The sequence below is a fragment of the Hordeum vulgare genome, chromosome 6H (assembly GCF_904849725.1).
Source record: "Hordeum vulgare subsp. vulgare chromosome 6H, MorexV3_pseudomolecules_assembly, whole genome shotgun sequence".
Classification (NCBI taxonomy): Eukaryota; Viridiplantae; Streptophyta; class Magnoliopsida; order Poales; family Poaceae; genus Hordeum; species Hordeum vulgare.
The window spans coordinates 345,166,073-345,185,078 of record NC_058523.1 but is presented as its reverse complement, the minus strand read 5'-3'; the positions used below and the strand labels follow the sequence as shown (position 1 = coordinate 345,185,078).

Genomic DNA, 19,006 nt, shown 5'->3' with positions numbered 1-19,006 from the left:
CCATACTGTTTGAGCCGGGTCATTTCATTTAGACAATATGTATATGCATGCCTGTTGTTTTGTGTTTCATTAGTTCAGATGAGTCGACCCGTCTGACCCATACTGTTTGAGCCGGGTCAGTGACCCGGCAGGCCGATCCGGTCCGTTCCCATCTTGAATCTGAACCAATGAGCTGCTGATGATATTGCTTGGGTAGGCGTAGATTGGTCCGCGGCGTCTCCTCGTCGTACCTCAGGATGTGCTGTTACCGAGCGCAACCATATCAAGCGCAACCATATCCAGTTCTTCAAACAAACGCCACACTGCACAAACGCTTTATCATAAATAAAACCATTATCTTGCTACATTGCTGCCCCTGCCACAGGTTAATCTTTTGCGTTCAACTATTTTCTCATTATAGATAGACAAAAAGCAAAAAAAAACATAAATGTACTCAATACGGGTCAATATATTATTACAGTACAGTTTTTACAACACTTGTACAACACTACAACAGGTCAGTCATGCATCGGCAATGCCCTTCTCAAACAAGACAAGAGGGCTGGGTGCTAGTTATATACAAACGAGCCATGATATTTGAGTGCGGCTGCTGGGGCATCGTCGGCTAACAGACAACCAGGACACAAAAATTCTACTACCTCTTTAGTTTTGCTGCGCTTCCAATGCAGCAGAGTCTTCTATTTCCACCCTCTCGTTTATCCCTGCCCTAGAGGCCATGTGCCTCTAGGCATGCACAGGACAGGGGGTTCCGGTTCAATCGAATCCCTATGTTCAATATTTGACAAGATCTACCGGTGCTGCTGATGGTCACAAACCTGGCAGCTCCTAGCAGATCTAGGGTTCGCAAATGTGCACTGATCACAGGCCCAGATGTTGCCATCATCCATACCACGGGTTGAGCTGCCTGACTTCGAGGCACCACCAGGTGCCTTGTTCTTGCTACTCTTGCTCTTACCGCCAAGGTTCTTGGAGTTGGAGCTTACGGCCTTGCTACATGCACCTTGGCCGCTATGAGCTCCAACATCATTCAATCCAGACTCCAATGCACGGACCAGGTTTTCAAAATAATTGCGAGTTACGCTGTTAAACAGACAAAGAATTGTTGTGCAGAGATGAGTAAAAGAAGCATATAGCAATGACATGACAAGTACTCCGTACTGAATTATGGAAAACAAAAGCACACGCTGCAAGATGTTTTGCAGTTAAACATAGGGAGAAAAGACCGCCACATAATTACATCGTGGAAACCAGAGTACCTTTAAAAGATTGTGGGAAACACTATTTTGATGTCCATATTAAGGATGATGACCCCAATTATATAGAAACAACACTGACCAAAACAAATACACTAGGATTTTCATTACCTGGTCAATCCAGCCAATTTTGTACGGAAGTCATTGAAATCTTTAGATGGGCAGTCTGCATCGAGATAGATCTGAAGTTCTTTCTCCGCACACTGATGAAGGCGTTCCAAACCAGATTCTGCTTCACCTGAATAAGCAATAGCAAAATGATACCCTTTAGTGATAGATGCTTAGAATGGAATCTATAGTATGAAAAATACGAACCTTGAACGTATTCGAAGAACTGCCTTTTGGCATGTTCATGGTCTGGAAGGTAATAACCATATGCGTAAGTCCACTTCAATACCCGCCTACATTCAACAATCTGCAAAATGAGATCATACAGCCTGGGTGAGATACTCAGGTAACTGAGCAAAGTACTGGCGGCACTTGGTGACTCGAGTGTCATTCGTACCTGTAACCATGCTTCAATTATGAACTTAAGCTGTGACTCAGGTTGGCTTTGTATGTCACTTAGTTTTTCAAGCTGTAAGGTTTACCAAACAAAATAACAGTCATTAGGCGTTGGAGAATTTTAGAAATAAATTGTGAATCCCTTCTAATGACACCACCCTGAGTGACATTGCTCAGATAAAAAAAATGATGCAAGCTGTAATATCAATGATGTTACAGGTACGAATGTCAGCTACCTTATCATTCTGCAAACTCTGCAGATCCCCAAGCGCCTTTTGCCTCGACTACATAATGAAAATAGTGTGTAAATATTGTATGTTACATGCAAAAGAAGAGTTGCTAGTAGTACATTAACTATTTCATCAATCAAAATGAAAAAACAAAGCAACAAAAAGTACATTTAGATCTTTATGTTCCTTAGCTTGGTCTACGGAAAATTAGGCTCTTTCCAATGGCAAGGAGTGGCTGCAGAAGAAACTTCAAATTGCATTGTCTTGGTTTGGCTTCCCACGATCACACTATTGCCCGGCTACGGTCCCGTGTTATTCATCTTCATGATGGTGATGCTAATACGTCTTTCTTCCACTCCAGATATTGTAAGAAGAGGAATTTTATAGCCAAATTGAAGGTTGGTGATCAGGTTGTCACAAACCAAGGGGATAAAACATTGAGGCTGTGCTGAATTACTATGAAAACCTCCTTGGTTCCTCTCAGGTTCGGGATTTTTCCTTGGACCTCTCAGTTTTTCACTTCCAGCAGCATGATTTTGTTTCTTTGGAGGAGCCTTTTTCGGAGGATGAAGTGTGGTCAGCCATCAAAGACTTGCCGTTTGATAATGCACCTGGACCTGACACGCTTAATGGTCGTTTCATAAGTTGTGTTGGGAAATTATCAAAGTGGATCTGCTGCTAGCACTCTCAGCTGTTCATCATGGTCATGCGTCCAAATCCGGATTTTTCAACTCTGCTCTCATCTCCCTTCTGCCGAAGAAGGTCGATGCCGTCCAGGTGAAAGACTTCCGGCCCATGAGCCTTATCCACAGGTCTGCCAAACTGGTTGCTAAGCTCATGGCCAATCGCCTTGCACCGTTGCTGCCTGATTTGGTGCCCATAAACCAATCTGCTTTTATCAAGGGAAGGAGGATTCATGACAATTTTCTCCTTGAAAGTTGAAACAAATGGCAAAATGTTTACACCAAGGGAAGGAGCCTCACATTTTACTCAAGCTGGATATGTTGAAAGCCTTTGATTCTGTATCTTGGCCTTTCCTCATTGATGTTTTGAAGCATGTAGGTTTTGGTCAACATTGGTGTAATCTCACATGTTTGCTGCTCTCCACATCTTCCTCTCAGTTCCTAGTCAATGGTGGGCTGGTTGAGCACATCTTCCATCGTCGTGGCCTCCATCAAAGCGACCCCCTATCCTCAATATTATTTATCCTTGTGATGGATGTCTTGAACTCTTGTGAACTGGGCTGCTCATGTGGGTTTGCTAACCAGTTGCTGTGCAGCGAGCTCAACACCTGATCTCTTTCTATCATCAGGCAACTTCTGGACATTTTTGGTCATGCCTCAGGTCTTGTGACCAATATGTCCAAGAGCTCGTTACACCAATTCAGTGTAAGGATGGAGATATGGAGGTCGTATCCAGCAGTTTATCTTGTGATATTAAGCACTTCCCTTGCACCTATTTGACTCAACAGCGCAAAAAACAAACCGACCAAGGCAGCCTCCACCCTCTTGTTGATAAGGCTGCTAACGATCTCCCTGGACGGAAAGCATCACTCATGAATCGTACTTGGTCGGTTTGTTGTGACTATGAGTTGTACTTTCTGCCATTCCTATTTATCTCATTACTACGTTGGGCCTTCCCAAATGGGTTATCAAGGCCATTGATAAGCGGCGTAGGGGTTTCTTGGAAGGGCCAGGAAAATGCTAATGAGCGCAACTGCTTTGTTTCCCGGGAGCGAGTCCAGCGACCAATCCAAGAGGTGGTCTTGGTATTCCTAACCTTCAACGTTGGGTTGGGCGCTCCGCGTGCGATGGTTATGGCTGCAGAAAACTGGCAAGGATCGCACATGGTCTGGTTTGCCCATCCACGTTCCTCAAAATGCTCTGGCTTTGTTTTTTGCGCTGTTGAGTCAATTGTTAGAAATGGGCAGACCACTTTGTTCTTGTCTGATCGATGGCTTCAGGAGATTTCCAAACCTTTTCAAGCTGATCTCCAAAAGAGCGGTCAAGGAGCACACTGTGGCTCAAGCTCTAACAGAGCGGAGATGGGTGCAGACATCAAGGGCGCCTTTACTGTCCAAGTGCTAACTGAACAGCTTCAGTTTTCAGATTAAGTGAAGGGACTGCACCTTCAACAGGAGTTTCCTGATCAGCACCGTTGGCGGTTTACACGGTCGGGATTGTACTCGTGCAAATCAGCATATGAGGCTTTCTTTATTGGTGCGATCAGATTCACCCCTTGGAGAATCCGGGGGACCTGGGATCCTAGGCACTGTAAGCTATTTATTTGGCTTGCCATCAACAAGTGCTGGACGGCAGACCGCCTGGACAAAAGGGGGTTGCCGCACCCAGCTGCTTGCCCCTTGTGCGACCAAGTTGAGGAATCAATTCAGCACATCCTCGTATCGTGTGTCTTTCCCAGGCAGGTCTGGTTTCATATTCTCCAAAGATAAGGCCTAATTGCTATTGTTCCGCAACCCCCCACTGGCTGGTTCACAAGCTCGTGGGGTCAAGCTCTCATTCAAGTTCCCAAAGAACTATGGAAAGAGCTTAACTCCTCATTGTCTTGTTGGCGTGGGAAATATGGAAGCATCCGAATGATTGTGTTTTCAATGGCACTAGGCCAAATGTTTCCGTGTTGTTGCTGACAGTTGCTAACGAGTTCGCCCTCTGGTGTTCAGCTGGAGCTTTCGTGCTTCGGGGGCTTTTGTCTGGGATGCTTACCTTGGACATTAAGCTCGTCCTTTGTCTGAGTTTTGGTTGTTTTGATTTATGAGAATTCTTATTTGTTCCTTAGGGTTGTGTCATGAGGTGTGTTTGGGTCAAAGGAGTTTCTGCCCTCACCCTTGTACTTATTTCTTTCTTCTTAATGAAATGATATGCAGCTGTCCTGCGTTTCGAGAAAGAAACAAGCATCAATAATATATTCCTTAACCCTATCACAGTGAGATCTTAAAAACTCGAAATATCCTACATAAAGCATTGTCTTCGACCGTAAATGAACTCCTGGCAAGTTTGACAATCAAAGAAACCACCACTGCAACTAAGAACAGTATAGCAGTCATTCAAGCACCATTTGCAACTTCCAAGTTGGCTTAGTACTGATTTGTACACTATGCACCCATGATATTCGTGAGCTTATCAGTGCAGAAAGAGCCGACAATGTATATTACCACCCAAAGGTTCGCTCACAACTTACCACTACATGATAAGAAATTATCTCATCAGTTGGATTGGGAGTTACATGCCTAGGCTACCTTGAGAGCATAGGAATTGTTTAGGAGTTTAGCTCACTATTTACCCACTTAAGACCTGACATTAAAGGAGTGTCAATGCTGCTAACTGAGTTGAGAATCACTTACTGACTGATTGGCTGCCCATCGCTCGTAGTAATGTGTATATCTCTCGAGGGAGTTCTTTGCCATTTCTCTTCTCCTTTCAGAATCGTCAAACTAAAACAGAAATGTAGAAGGAATTAGCATAAATAATTTAATGATACAATAAACTTGATGCTCATGACTAGGTGAACCATTACCGCTCCCTCTTGCCTTGCTGCCTCATAACGATTACAAGCATAAAAACCACCTGTCCTCTCCCCGTGATCTGACCATGGACCAAGACAAAGCCTGCATTCACAGCATAATGCGTCAACTATTTAAAATGGCAAAAAACTATAAGCAGAAGTGTAGCAGCAATGTGATTGTGTACCAGCAGAATTCAAATTTACATGGCGGTGTGCAGGTAATGTGCATGCAGCCCTGATTCTTTTCAATAGGCCGCTTGCACTTGGGACAAGGCTTCGAATTAGCTAGTATCCTGAAAAACAGAACCAACAGGTGGTGAAGAAAGAAAGATAGGTATGGTTGATACTCAAAACAACTCGAAGTAAAAACGTACTATATCTGCACAGATGCAGCATTCCATTGACTGAACTACAACACCATTATGTTAGTAAGAAATGGGAAAAGAATAGCACAAACTAAGCAAAAAAGTCTAGAGAGTGCCCATCAGACCCTAGAAGGATACATGTTAGAAAGAACACTAGTATGGGTGAAATGGAACTATTTAGAGAAGCCAAAACTAGAGATGTGTGAGAGAAAGAAAAAGGCTTTGCGGTCCAATTTGCGGATCATGTAAGCTGTGTATCTACTGCAAGCATTTTTGTGAAGAAACCTAATTTGGTTCAGTAAGGAAATATGACAAGTAGAATTTCAAAAGAGAAGCAAGGTAGTAACTGGTAAGCAATAGGGAAGTGGAGAGAATGGGCAAATAGTTGCTAGACTAGAACACTTGCTAGTCCCAACTGTGTGTCTTATTCCATTAGCAATTAGATAGAGCAAAGAAGATGGTTAAGGACCAGATGGGCCGGTATACATGTTACACAACATACCCATGTCAAAGCTTGGCACACTTGGAAATCAGAGATAGTAATACTTCATTGACATGATCATGCTGTTGGACAGACAATGCGAAATTTGGCAGAAGACGTACCAGTTCATATTCTCGGATTCCGCACTATTCTTGAGAATCCATTTGGAAACTGTGGAACAATCTACAGGGCGATGAGCTTCCTCCGTGCACTGACAAAAATTCACACGACTCTTAATCCTAAGCTCTACTGGACATATCACAAATAAGCTACAGCCAGAAATACCCACATTCCAACAGAACCCGTAAGAACAGCCACAAGAAACATCATAGCTGCCACTGCCAACGACAAATTCCACAGCATATTCGCAGCCAGGAGCAGGACACCATTTTGTCTGTTCAACATAAATGACACACAGTGATAATTGAGGTATAAATCAAAAGGTAATAGACAGCAGTGAAATACACACGACATTTAAGCATTTTTTTGCAGTTATCAGCTACCAACAAGAAACTCTGATATATAAAATCAAATACAAAGAAGATAATAGGTGCCAGAACAAAGGGATTGTGCAATTACCACCCATCGCTAACTGGGCAGCACTTGGTGCTCGGAAAAGAAAATTTGTATTCAGATAAAATTCAGAAAGATATGGACTTACTTTTCTATTATCTTCAATGTAAGATCTGCAAAGATATCGTTCATACTTCCCCTTATCCTCCTCACTGGCGAATAAATCAACCATATCTTGTCCAACAGCAGCAGAACAGGATGGATCAGGACATCTCAACATCAAACATCCTGGACCATCGTTTATAGCTGTGCCAATATAGCCTGTCAATGAAACGGAAAATTTAATCAGCACAAGCCAAACATTAAAGCTAATGACTTCAAACATTGCATTTACTTACAAGGAAAAGATTATATTAGAAGGTGTAAAATAAACTGAAATCATTCCATGAAACGATGGAACAAAACTCAAATTGTTCATGAAATGATAACACAGGGGCATATACACTAAATGGTTCACAAAGTATGCAAAAAACCTAAAAAGGAACCAAACTCCAAGAGGAGAATAAGGATGGCATCAAGTTGAAACACTGGAAAACTGATACTTGTCTTTAGACATGACATTTGGTTTTGTTATGAGTCATTCTAGATTTCTAGTCAAGTGACCCAAGTAAAAATACAGAATGTTAAATTGGAAATCTAGACTTTTTATCTACTCAATTTCAAAATGGTTCAAACAGGTAATATGCTATCCAATATAGAACTCCAAACGGCTAGATCCTAGAGCATTCAAATAGAGCACATATGCCCAACAAGTGATATTATTGCAAATAAGAAATGAGAACCACAAAAAAAATTGTTAACAATTTGGAGGAGCATGGCCAATGCTGTGCAACAATAACACTGCAGGCTTGCAACCTATCAGGGAAAAGCATAATAGATTTGTTTGCGTTCACACTACAGGAAAAAGCATAATAGATAGTTAGGCACACTTGGTCCATCACCAAGCGTATTCATGACACAATTATCTAGGCAAGGGCGGTGTAAAGTATGACCATCCAAAAAAAGGGGATAACAAAAGAACGAACCTCTCCAACATACACCACAGAAAGGATGCCCACATGAAGCAGCACCCATTGACTCACGTGGACAACTTTCGAAGCAAATCCCACACGTAAGCTGTTAAATGATAGAAAAGTAATGTAAGTTAAGTTTATATACACATGACCTACATGTAGCAGGAATGTTTTCATTAGCATGTCTAGTCTAGAACATAAAAAGGTGCAAGCACATCCCTTTGCCGCAAGCATTCAAAATAACAAGCCTACTGTTCAACATTTTCTCCAGTAAAAGACAGGTTACCAGGCAGGTCATACTAACTCCACAGGCTACAAAATATACAGGCAATCCAATAATATAAACGTCAACTAGAAGAATACTATATTGTCCAAAGGGGGGGGAATATGCTTCGGCGACAGAGCAAAAATAAATAAATAGCGAGCCTTACTTCTCTTTCGTTTGGCATTTCATTTTGCTTCTCCGGTAAACCAACAGCAGTACGAACTCGTGCTTCATCAACAAACCACTCATCATGCACCTTACTAACGCTCCTGCAAGAAGAAACTTTATAATGCCTTTACAGAAAGGAAATATTACAAGCAACATAAATTAAATATCACCCCTACAGAAGCTGTCACAAAAAAAAGAAGATACAAGCAGCGCTGCCATTGAGAAGAAAGGGCCAAAGAAGTATGATCCTAATATAGCAGTATCTCATTCGCACCTATTTTGTGCCGGAACTTGGATAAAATTTAACTATTTAAGCATGTAACTACCATGTCAGATGTGATGATGCCTATTACCAGTTATAACTGCGAAGAAGGGCGCATGCTTCTGATTTTGAAATTGAAAGAACAGTTGAAACCCGATTCATGTCATCTGCTTGATGTTGCTTTATGTCAGTTTCACTCAGTACACTGTAGTTTTGCTGGAATATAAACAAGAAAATAGTAGTAAGATAAAAATAGATATAAGGTGAAATGAACACCTAAGAACCACATAAGCTGAGTACTGCCAGTTCATCACTAGATTAAATGGAGAGAAAGAAAGTTAATCTTGGTCAAACCAGCATGTAGTTACTAAATAAAAATCCTTTGGCAGTAAAATCTGACTATTTAACAGGTACATACACCAAAAATCACACACTCATGGAATACATAATCAGAAAAAAACTAGGCAAAAGAAAAGAAAAATAAGAATTCTGTTGGTTGTATTTTCCACGTCCAGGAAGGAATTTGCTGATTTCTAGTATATTATTCAGCCTCGAAGAACACATGGAAGCATGCGCAGAGAGAGATAACATGTGTTTACATGCTAATAGCCCAAACCTCGATACATTGTCGACCAAAATGTACACTGGAGGCCCGGACTTTATGTATCAAAGGTCCCAAGAAAAAAAACAATATTGTTAAAAAAAATCGGATTGTTATAACTCTATTTGTGTGGCAGAATACTGATATCATTACAATTCTACAATAATATATATTTCTACGTTCAAAAGCTACCTGGATTGCAGCAACGATTATACTCCCTCCGATCCAAATTAATTGACGCAGCTTTAGTAGCTTTTGTACTAAAGCTACCAATTTAAGCATTGTGTGCACAGTGGCACACTCAGTGATGTGGGCCACCCAAAAGTGTAGTCAAATTTGGCTACAAATTAAACAGCCTCAAATCAGCTCCGTGGCTTTTCACTTCTTTGCTAACTATATATTAACTTGAATTTGTAAGGACGGCAAGAGGAGAAGAGAGGATATTGGAGGGGTGGGGGTGATGGTAGAGGAAGATGGAAACGAGGGTATTAAAAGCCGGACATTTCATTTATCATACAAACTTTCTAGAGGCTAATTGGTTCAATTTTTATAAAGGATTTAATGCTCCATGTCCAAATCAATAGATCTTGCACTTGCTATAATTTACATCATCATGCAAGATGAACGCTATGGTAAGTTAACTGTGTGCACTTCCAAACAATATTTATTAACCAGTACAGTAACTTGTCGGATTACATGATCATGTAAGCAAAGAAAATACCAGTCCTCTAGTACTCTGTGTTAAGCAACACTGCAACATTTTACGCGATCGGCTATTGCAGATTGGACAGCACTTGATGCACTCACATCACAACGCTTCAGAATGCAAGTACATCTACCGAAAGTGTGAATAAAATCTAGAAAACATATCATGACAAAATGATGGTATACTGAATGTCAATTATGTTTCACGAAGAAAGGCATACGCCAAAAAATATATCAGAACATAGAGCATTTTTCTGTTCACATCTGATTAAAACTGAAAATCAGTATGAATGGGAAGTGCACTAACGAATGGAAGATATATTCGACCCTATCAATTTAAGTTCAAGCATAAGGGAGGAACAAAAATATAACCCCGAATCAACACGCTAGAGTTGTGTACCATCAGCTTCGAAAGCTTTTCTTTCCCTAATCGTTTCATCGCTTGATATGTAGACAGAATATCACTACAAATAGTGAATCGGAACAAAATGAATTTAACGACCTATGCGAAGATCGTGCAATGTACCCTATTTCATAGTTCGAAGCTAGAAAAGTACTTGCATCCCACATAGAAATTTCCATCGGTTGTGAGTAAGTAAACACTAAGTAGACTCGTGTATTCACCTAATTAGCATGATCTGCGAATTAATCACCATCTTTTGGCTAGAGCTATCAGATCAAACATTAAAAAAGTGCCAGCTCCAATCAAACCAGCAAGCTTCAGGAAACCTCCCAAAAATCAGATTCAGAAACATACCAATTAGACTGGTATATCCTTGCTTCAAGGTTGCATGTCAGTACATGCCTAATACATACTCGCCATTATTTACTCCCCAGTTCAGAAGTTCTCGTTTGCATGCTATCCTACAGTCCTACCCTAAGCAACGCTCTCCCTATCATGCTACATTCATTACCACTTATTACCAGCAACCAGAACTGGAGTCATAACCGACGAGCAAGGCGACACACTGTGGATTACAAGCTACAACACGAAATGAATTTGGCATGCCAGGACACCAGTGACAGCTAGCACCTATTGGACAACCAGAAGTAATTCATCGGGAATGCTCGGCTTATCTTTTCATCCATGGAAAGGACTCTGATCGATGTCAGGCAATCACACAGGCAACCGAAAGCAATATCTAGATCATCCAACCAGTCACATTTCTATCCACTGTATATATAATATCGTAGTATATGCGTGAGATCATTTCTGTCCACATCATCCATCCTATCATTAAGGGGCAGACAGAACGACCGATACGTGGCCACTCCGTCGCTGCTGCATCCCCCATTCCGATTATCTTGAACAATCAATTTCTATACCGGGACCGAAGCGGACGGCAATCGATGATCACCTGCTGCCTATGGGAGATTAGGTCATCCGAGTCATCGGAGTCGCGGTCCGCGAAGTCGTAGTCCGCGTCCCCGTCGTCGCTGAGGGCGAGGCCCGCCTCGCCGCCGCTGTAGAAGTCCTCGTCGGCGGAGTCACGCGCGTCGTCCTCTGAATCCATCGCCGCCGCCGCCTCGCGCACCGGAGCCTCGAGAGCGAACCGGATCGGGCGGATCGGAGCCGCGCCCCACCGTTTGGACGGAGCAGGCGGCTCGGATTCGGGGGAGGGACGGGGGCTGTGGAAGGGGAAAGGGGTGGAGAGGAGGAAGACGTGGGGGGAGGAAGAGGATGGGTGGGATTCGCTCGGGGGCAGAGGAAGCCGCGAGCTTTCTCCTTCCTTCCTTGTTTGTTTCCGCACGTTTTCTTTCTCGCGTGTAGTAATTGCTATTTTCTGCTTCTTCTCGTAACAGTGCCTTCCAGACGGAACCTTTTCCTTTCATGGGAATCTTGCGCTGCACCAAGAAAGGAAGAATCTTTGCTTCACAAACAGGAGTGACGCGTTCCTCTGTGTCCGAATACCTCTTTCTCTTTGCCACGCCACGGCTCAGGGCAACGGTCTTTCATGCCTCGTGCGGCCGACTCCAACGTTTTGGATTTTCAAGGTCAAAAATCATGGCCAATAAGCGGTTATTTTTTTTGAAAGTGATAGGTTTTTATTCCAACATAACAGAGTTACAATCCTCAACCACGAGATCATTGGCAAAAGGAGGAGAGTGGCCCAGCCAACAGGCTCTACTATCCCCACATCGTCCATAATTCGCTAAGCAGTCTACAACTCTACTTTAATCGCAGAAAACTTTTACACGAATAAAAACCCTATCACTTAAAAGAAACTTGATCTCTTGGATCATATGGCCATAGTCTGATTTATCCAACGAAGCACCCGTTACTGCGTTGATAGCAGCAGCACAATCCGATTGAACCATAATTGCAGCGTCGAAATGCTCAGTAGTGAGCTTAATACCCTCCAGAACAGCATGTAATTCCGCTTCAAGCGCATCATTGCAATGGAACAGCTTCCGGTACGCAGCAAATATCACCTCACCCGTCCTTGTCCTCAGAATTATCCCCGAGCCAGCTGATCCATCTGTCGCGCAGTACGAGACATCCATTGACAGCGCCACCATTCCAGCCGGAGGAGGAGGCCAAGGTAAGCGTGATGCAGGCTTAACGGGTACACAAATTGGACCGTGAACCACCGGAGCTTTTCCTTTAATAATCTCCTCCACACTGCTTGATATCTGAGTGAAGGTGTTATAATAACTTTGCAGGAAGGAACATGAGACATCTTGCGGAGGGGGATCTTTACCATGAAGCAATTCATTTCTGACATACCAGGATCGCCAGAGGACCATTATAATTCTGCTACGGATGGAGACGTGGGATTCTTCCAGGAGCTGAAGTAGCCATTCGTTGCGTGTCCATTTGATCAAAGATCTATCCGGAAGAGGCCAATGATTCCGCATTAAGTCCCATAAGGAGGCAGCGATCGGACAAGAAATAAGAGCATGAAATGAGGATTCTTGTTCCCTATCACATAGCCGACAGAAGCCATTTAGATCAAAGTGTCGTCTCTTCTTCTCCGCGTCTGTAGGTAGGGTGCCCGAGACAACTTGCCAAGCAAAATTCTTCAGCTTTGGGGGAACCTCCGCACTCCACACTAACCGCCAGAGTGGTCTGTCTCCAGATGGGTTAGCACTGGTTGAGCTTGGGCAAAACTGATCATAGTGATCAGTCATCGCAACATGGTACGCACTTTTCACCGTCAACAACCCGGATCTCTCCCAAGGCCATGATATGAAATCCTCCCGCATTCTCGGTGAAGTTCTTCTCTTTAGGATGGAATCCACATCCGGGTGCCAAAAGTATTGTTGGAGCAGCTCCACCTTCCAGTATCCATGATCATTCAGGAAATCGCTAACTCTGTTCAATCGGCAGTTTCTCTTGGGTGTAATCGGTGTAAACGACGGCTCCTGGGGATCCATGGATCTCTCCACACCCTGATGTTTGTGCCATTGCCCACCCTCCACAACATACCTTTCTTTACAAGTTCGAGCCCATGTTCAATACCTCTCCAAACTGCCGATGCATTCCCAGTGAAAACCGTGTCAACCAAATTCCTGTTTGGGTAGTATTTAGCACGAAGGAGTGTTGCACACAGGGAGGTTGGTGTCATCAGTAGACGCCACGCCCGCTTGGCTAATAGTTCTTGGTTATAGGCCCTCATATCACGAAACCCAAGGCCTCCTTGAGACTTTGGCAGGATTAACTTATCCCAACAGACCATGCCATTTTCCGACGGCCATTCTCCACCCCCACCAATATTGACGCGTCATTTTGGTGAGATCATCACATACGAATAAAGGAAGCTTGAAAATACTCATGACATAAACTGGAATAGCTTGCGCCACTGCCTTGATCAAGACTTCTTTACTGGCTTGCGAAGCATACCTTTCACTCCATTCGATTAACCTTTTGTTAAGGCTTGCTTGTAAAGATTCAAATCAACCTTTATGCATACGCCCATCCGGGACCGGAAGGCCAAGGTATTTAGCTTTGAATTCCTGTTGGGTTACTTGCAAAATACCTTTTATCTCATCGACAACCAACGGCGAGCAACTATTCGTGAACAAAATCGAGCATTTTGAAGGGTAAATAAGCTGACCTGTTGCTGATGCATAAGTACTCAACACATCCTTGATAATCAGTGCTTGATCCGCTGAAGCCCGAAAGAAGAGAAGAGAATCATCCGCGAAAAGTAAGTGTGACATAACTGGGGCACCCCGACTATTTTCATCGCCTCAAGGCCTCTTTCCGACGCAGCCTCATGGAGGAGAGCAGATAATGCGTCAGCGACGAAGAGAAACAAAAATGGAGATAGTGGGTCACCTTGACGAAGACCTCGGGAAGGAGAAAACTGGTTCAAAGATTTCCCATTGAACTTCACAGAGAATTTGACAAAGCGCACCGAAGCCATGACCAGGGTAATCCAATCTCTTGCAAAACCCGAATTCAATAAGGCACGTTCCAGGAATTCCCAATCGACACGATCATATGCTTTGGATAAATCCAGCTTGTAGGCGCAAAACTCAGTCCTTGCAGACCCTATTTGAAGATGATGCAAACACTCGAAGGCAATGATAGATTTGTTAGAGATCAATCTACCGGGGATGAACGCGCTTTGATTTTTAGAAATAAGTTCGGATAAAAAAGGCCGCACACGATTCACCATGCACTTGGAAACCACCTTGTATATGACATTTCATAAAGATATATGGTGAAATTCCTTCAGGGAGGAAGGATGCTGGACCTTAGGTATTAGAATGATTGATGTTTCATTAACACCCTCCGGCATTACCCCCGATGAAAAGAAAGATCGTACCGCGTTTACAATGTCCTCCTTCATCAACCCCCAGTTTTGTTGATAAAATCTCGCAGGAAACCCGTCTGGCCCTGGGCTTTCATAGGTCCAATTTGAAAAAGTGCATCCGAGATTTCCTTCTGTGAATAAGGGGCCATTAATTTTTCATTCATATCATCCGTAACCTTAGGCAGGGTTTTATCTAACATGACATCCGATACCAACGTGGGGTCCTTCGTATACACCTCCTTAAAGTAAGAGGCGGCCATACGTTCCATCTCCGATGGAGCATTTCACCGTGATCCATCATCTTTCTGAAGCCTTCGGATATTATTCCTCCTTGCCCGCCACACGGCCTGACGATGAAAGTATTTGGTGTTGCGGTCCCCTTCCTTCAGCCAGGTTATATGACTACGTTGGAGCCACATCATCTCCTCTCTATATAGCATCTCGTCTAGTTCTTCCATTTTCTGTTTCACTAGCATTCTGTCAGCATTATTGAGCTGCAGGGATTCTAGCTCTATGCGAAGACTATTGATCTGTTTCTCCACGTGACCAAAGTTTTCTCTATTCCACTTCCGGAGATCAGACATGACCGATCTCAAAGAGGCTGCCACATTCCCAAGGTCACCAGATGGTTTTACTTTAGCCCATGCCGCCGCGATAACCTGGGATAGGCGACAGTCCCGTCCCCACATGATTTCGTAGTTTGGATTCCCTTTTCGACGTTCGTCGGTTACCTCGTCTAGATGCAGGAATAGAGGGCAATGATCTGACCTTGGGGAGATCAGGTGTTGTACTTTAGCATAAGGGAATAATTCCCTCCATTCATTCGATGCACATACTCTATCCAAACGAACACGAATATTACCATGCCCTAGACGACCATTATCGTATGTGTACGGCACGCCAGAGAAACCCAGGTCCATCAGCTCACAAAGTTCAAGGGTATCCCTGAAGGATTCCATCTGACTTTCACGTCTAGCCATCCTGAAAAAATGCTCATGTTGCCAAAGGGTCTCGTTGAAGTCCCCACAAACTACACATGGCAAATTAGAGACTCCCCTTAGTCTGAGCAGGTGATCCCACATGCGTTGCCGATTCTCCACACGGGGTTCCCCATAGATAAAGGTAGATCGCCATTGTTTACCCGATCCATGATCAGTGATGACAACATCAATATATCGCTGACACGAGTCCAACACTGTAACTTGATAGGTTTCATCCCAAAATAAAGCCAAACCACCACTATGGCCGATACAATCAACACCACTAAAACCCTTCAGGCCTAACCTCCATCGAAGATGTTCAATTTTTGCATCGGTTTGTCTTGTTTCAACAAGGAAGACAAAACTTGGGGAGTGGGCTTTTACAAGAGCCCCAACTTCATGAACTGTCCGGCGGGTCCACGCCCCCCGGCAGTTCCAAATTAATTGACTCATTGGGATTGGCGGCGCTCCACCTGGGAGCCCGCCGAGATGTTGTGAGAATCAGATTGTGCTACATCCTTCTTCGTGCGTTTACTCTCTGAACTAGTGGTTGGTGAATCAATGCTAGATGTATCCTTCCCATCTGTAATCAACAGGGGTGTCGTAACCCGACCAGGATCAGCCCCTTCATCATGATCCACCAGTAGCCGTTTGTGTGCAGATTTATCTACCTCCATTGCCAACGGGAGGGTCTTTTTGACTGGGCTGGATGTTGTGTCCTTAAGCTCCTTGTCAAGGGACGTCACCCCTTTTCCTACCGAAACTTTGGGAGCAGGGGGATCCGAAGCAAGTTTATCAGAGCGAGTCGGCTCCCATTCTGCCCTGAACTTCCCAGGGGGGTCAGCGTATAGATAGTCACCAAACTTGAGATCCTTCTCTTCATGCACACCATTACCGCATTCTTTATGATCATGACCGATAATACCACAAGCCTTACAAAACCGTGCCAATTTCTCGTACCTGACGGTGTAGATTGTCCTCACTTTTCCTTTAACAATGCTAACAAACTTTGTGAGAGGTCTCCTGACATCATGCTTCACCCGGACTCGGATGTAATCACCTCTAGAATTTCCAGCGATTCTTGTTTCCACGATTTCCCCTGATGATCTCAACAATTTTTCAACAACATCCTCTCTACAATAACCATCCGACAACTTATGGATCTAGAGCCATATGTGCATATGCACCATAGGGACTTCAGTGGCCTCAGAATAGCCATCATAAGGAGCAAAGATCACTGCCATATTACGAAACAACCACGGACCTTGGGACATGATCCGATCCCAATCACCAAGGCAATGAGCCTGGATCACGAATAGGTTGGCACAGATGGGGCAGAACCTCACGGGTTTAGCCGTGTTCCAAGAAGCCCTCATATCCTTGAAAAAAGCAGCTTGACTAAAATTCTTACTAGTCTGAACCCTAGCTAGGGCAAGCCATGGAATTTCATGTGCTAGCTCTGGTACTTCCTCTTCAACGACCACATCATCGAACTCCTCTTCATGGAGATCTAGCTTCTCGAAGAAGTCACTGAGTTCCTCATCTTGTTTACCCTGGGATCCCAGATTCGTAGATGAGAAAGCATCAGGTGCTGACGGGCTCAGCAATGGAGAAAACCAACGCCGGGAGCACAGAGGCGCCTAGGGCGGAGGGAAGTGTGCAGGCGAGATAAGGGCAGGGCGCAGCAGCGAACTACGGGCGGGCGGTAGACCTACGACGAGGGAGTCGCCGTAAGGATGCTAAACCCTAGCTGCCCCCAGGGGAATTTTTATTTTGCAATTTCATGGCCAATAAGTGGTCATAAATGTAAAATATATGTATGTTTCATAGATCCATTTTTGTCATATATTTGGATTGGATTTACGTGCACACGGGACGGATGCATCATGCATCCTTTTAGTGTCTGCCTCGGACCCGCACGTATGTCGGCCATCCAACCACCTCCCATCGGTCCCATTTATTCCGTGTGTGTGAGAGGGCTCCACACGTCAGCCACCCAGTCCCCCTTCCCTAGGTCCTTTTTAATGCCACGTGTGCGGGTTGAGGGGCGGCGAGTGCACTTCTCGATCTTCTCCAACTCATGTGCCGCCTCCCCTCCCCCCCTCCGATGGACGACAAAGGCTAGCCAACGTCACCCATTGACCAAAATATCATGGAAGTGGATATCCCAATGAAGCCCGGGAAGCACGATCATGAGGCCTGCTCATTCTCTGGGTCCTCGAGGCGTCGCGTGACGAGCATATCCCTGATGTCACATGCGACATCGTGCCAATACATCTAATTCGGCATCGAGAATGTCAGCGCTACTGTGATGAGGCCACGCGAGTGTCATGGACGGACGTACACGTGCGAGACGACTATCACCTCAACCCAGAGAGGGTGCATGTGTGATGTAGGTAGAGACCCTAGGGTTCCTAATCTTTCACACTTGGAGGTGGGAAGGATGAACACAAGAAGAAAAATAAGAGGAACACTCAAAGAAAAGAACACAAGTCACACATCTACTAACTCCACATATCTCATACAAGCGCATAAATCCACAATAAACAAGAGGAAACGAGTAAAGAGGTAGTTCTTCCAAAATCCATGGAGGAGTTGGGGCCTTCATGGGGTAGTCTTCTCCAACCCTAAGAGAGGAGTGTCGGTGTTAAAATCGGTAGATCTTGGGTAGGGGGTCCCGAGCTGGTGATCTTAGCTAGATGGTAACATGAAAAAGGGGACATGGTAGTCTACCCAGGTTTGGGCCCTCTATGAGGTAATACCCTACGTCCTACTTGTATTGTATTGGTTGTGGATGGGGTGCAAGGTACAATATTTCTACCTCGAGATCGTATGAATGAATTCTAGTCTAAAAACATTGCCTCTAAAGACTAAACCCCTCGACTTATATATGCACCGAGGGTATCTAGGGTTACAGGTATGTCGGCTACAACTATGCATAACATGTTGATCATTCAAATACGCCTTGAAGTGTATGCCAAGTCTCCGAAGGGCCAAAGCATGTGTGGCACATTATTCAGTTGTCAGTGTGTCATCGAGCCGACCCAACCATGGCAGGCCGATGTGGTGTGCACCCCTACTCCAGGACACTATCAGTTGCCCATGAACTTGTCTTCAAGTCGAGGACTCTAATTGTTTCTTCGGAGGTGCTCCATGGTCTTCGGCTTCGTAGGCGAGTTCTATCTTTCACGTTGATTGATGGATCCGAGGATATATCCGGATTTGAAGTCTTCTTCCTTTGCATGCGCTTATATGATGTTTCACTCCAAGGCGTAAGGGACATATTTTGCTAAAACCCTCTTTAATTCTTTACTAAATCCG

The 19,006-nt window shown here is 44.1% G+C and overlaps 1 protein-coding gene across 1 annotated transcript; it reads right to left on the bottom strand.

Moving 5' to 3' along the window:
• Nucleotides 1-430: 430 nt before the first annotated feature.
• On the bottom strand, nt 431-11,749 carry LOC123404046 (probable E3 ubiquitin-protein ligase ARI8). Its single transcript, XM_045097960.1, has 15 exons — nt 11,301-11,749; nt 8,728-8,852; nt 8,373-8,475; nt 7,954-8,044; nt 7,017-7,189; nt 6,645-6,749; nt 6,478-6,566; nt 5,695-5,802; nt 5,522-5,612; nt 5,349-5,438; nt 1,994-2,041; nt 1,759-1,830; nt 1,569-1,668; nt 1,365-1,491; nt 431-1,080 (listed from the first exon to the last, which is right to left on the bottom strand). Exons 1-15 carry the CDS (start codon nt 11,454-11,456, stop codon nt 789-791), a joined length of 1,770 nt encoding a protein of 589 aa, XP_044953895.1. The 5' UTR covers nt 11,457-11,749; the 3' UTR covers nt 431-788.
• Nucleotides 11,750-19,006: the final 7,257 nt, after the last annotated feature.

Bases quoted from the DNA above. Each gene is read 5' to 3' on its own strand.
- LOC123404046 (XM_045097960.1), bottom strand. From the start codon at position 11,456: ATGGATTCAGAGGACGACGCGCGTGACTCCGCCGACGAGGACTTCTAC. The intron at 8,853-11,300 runs GTGATCATCGAT...TTTATATTCCAG, and splicing joins TAATCTCCCATAGGCAGCAG to CAAAACTACAGTGTACTGAG. The intron at 1,492-1,568 runs GTTCGTATTTTT...TTGCTTATTCAG, and splicing joins GTTCTTCGAATACGTTCAAG to GTGAAGCAGAATCTGGTTTG.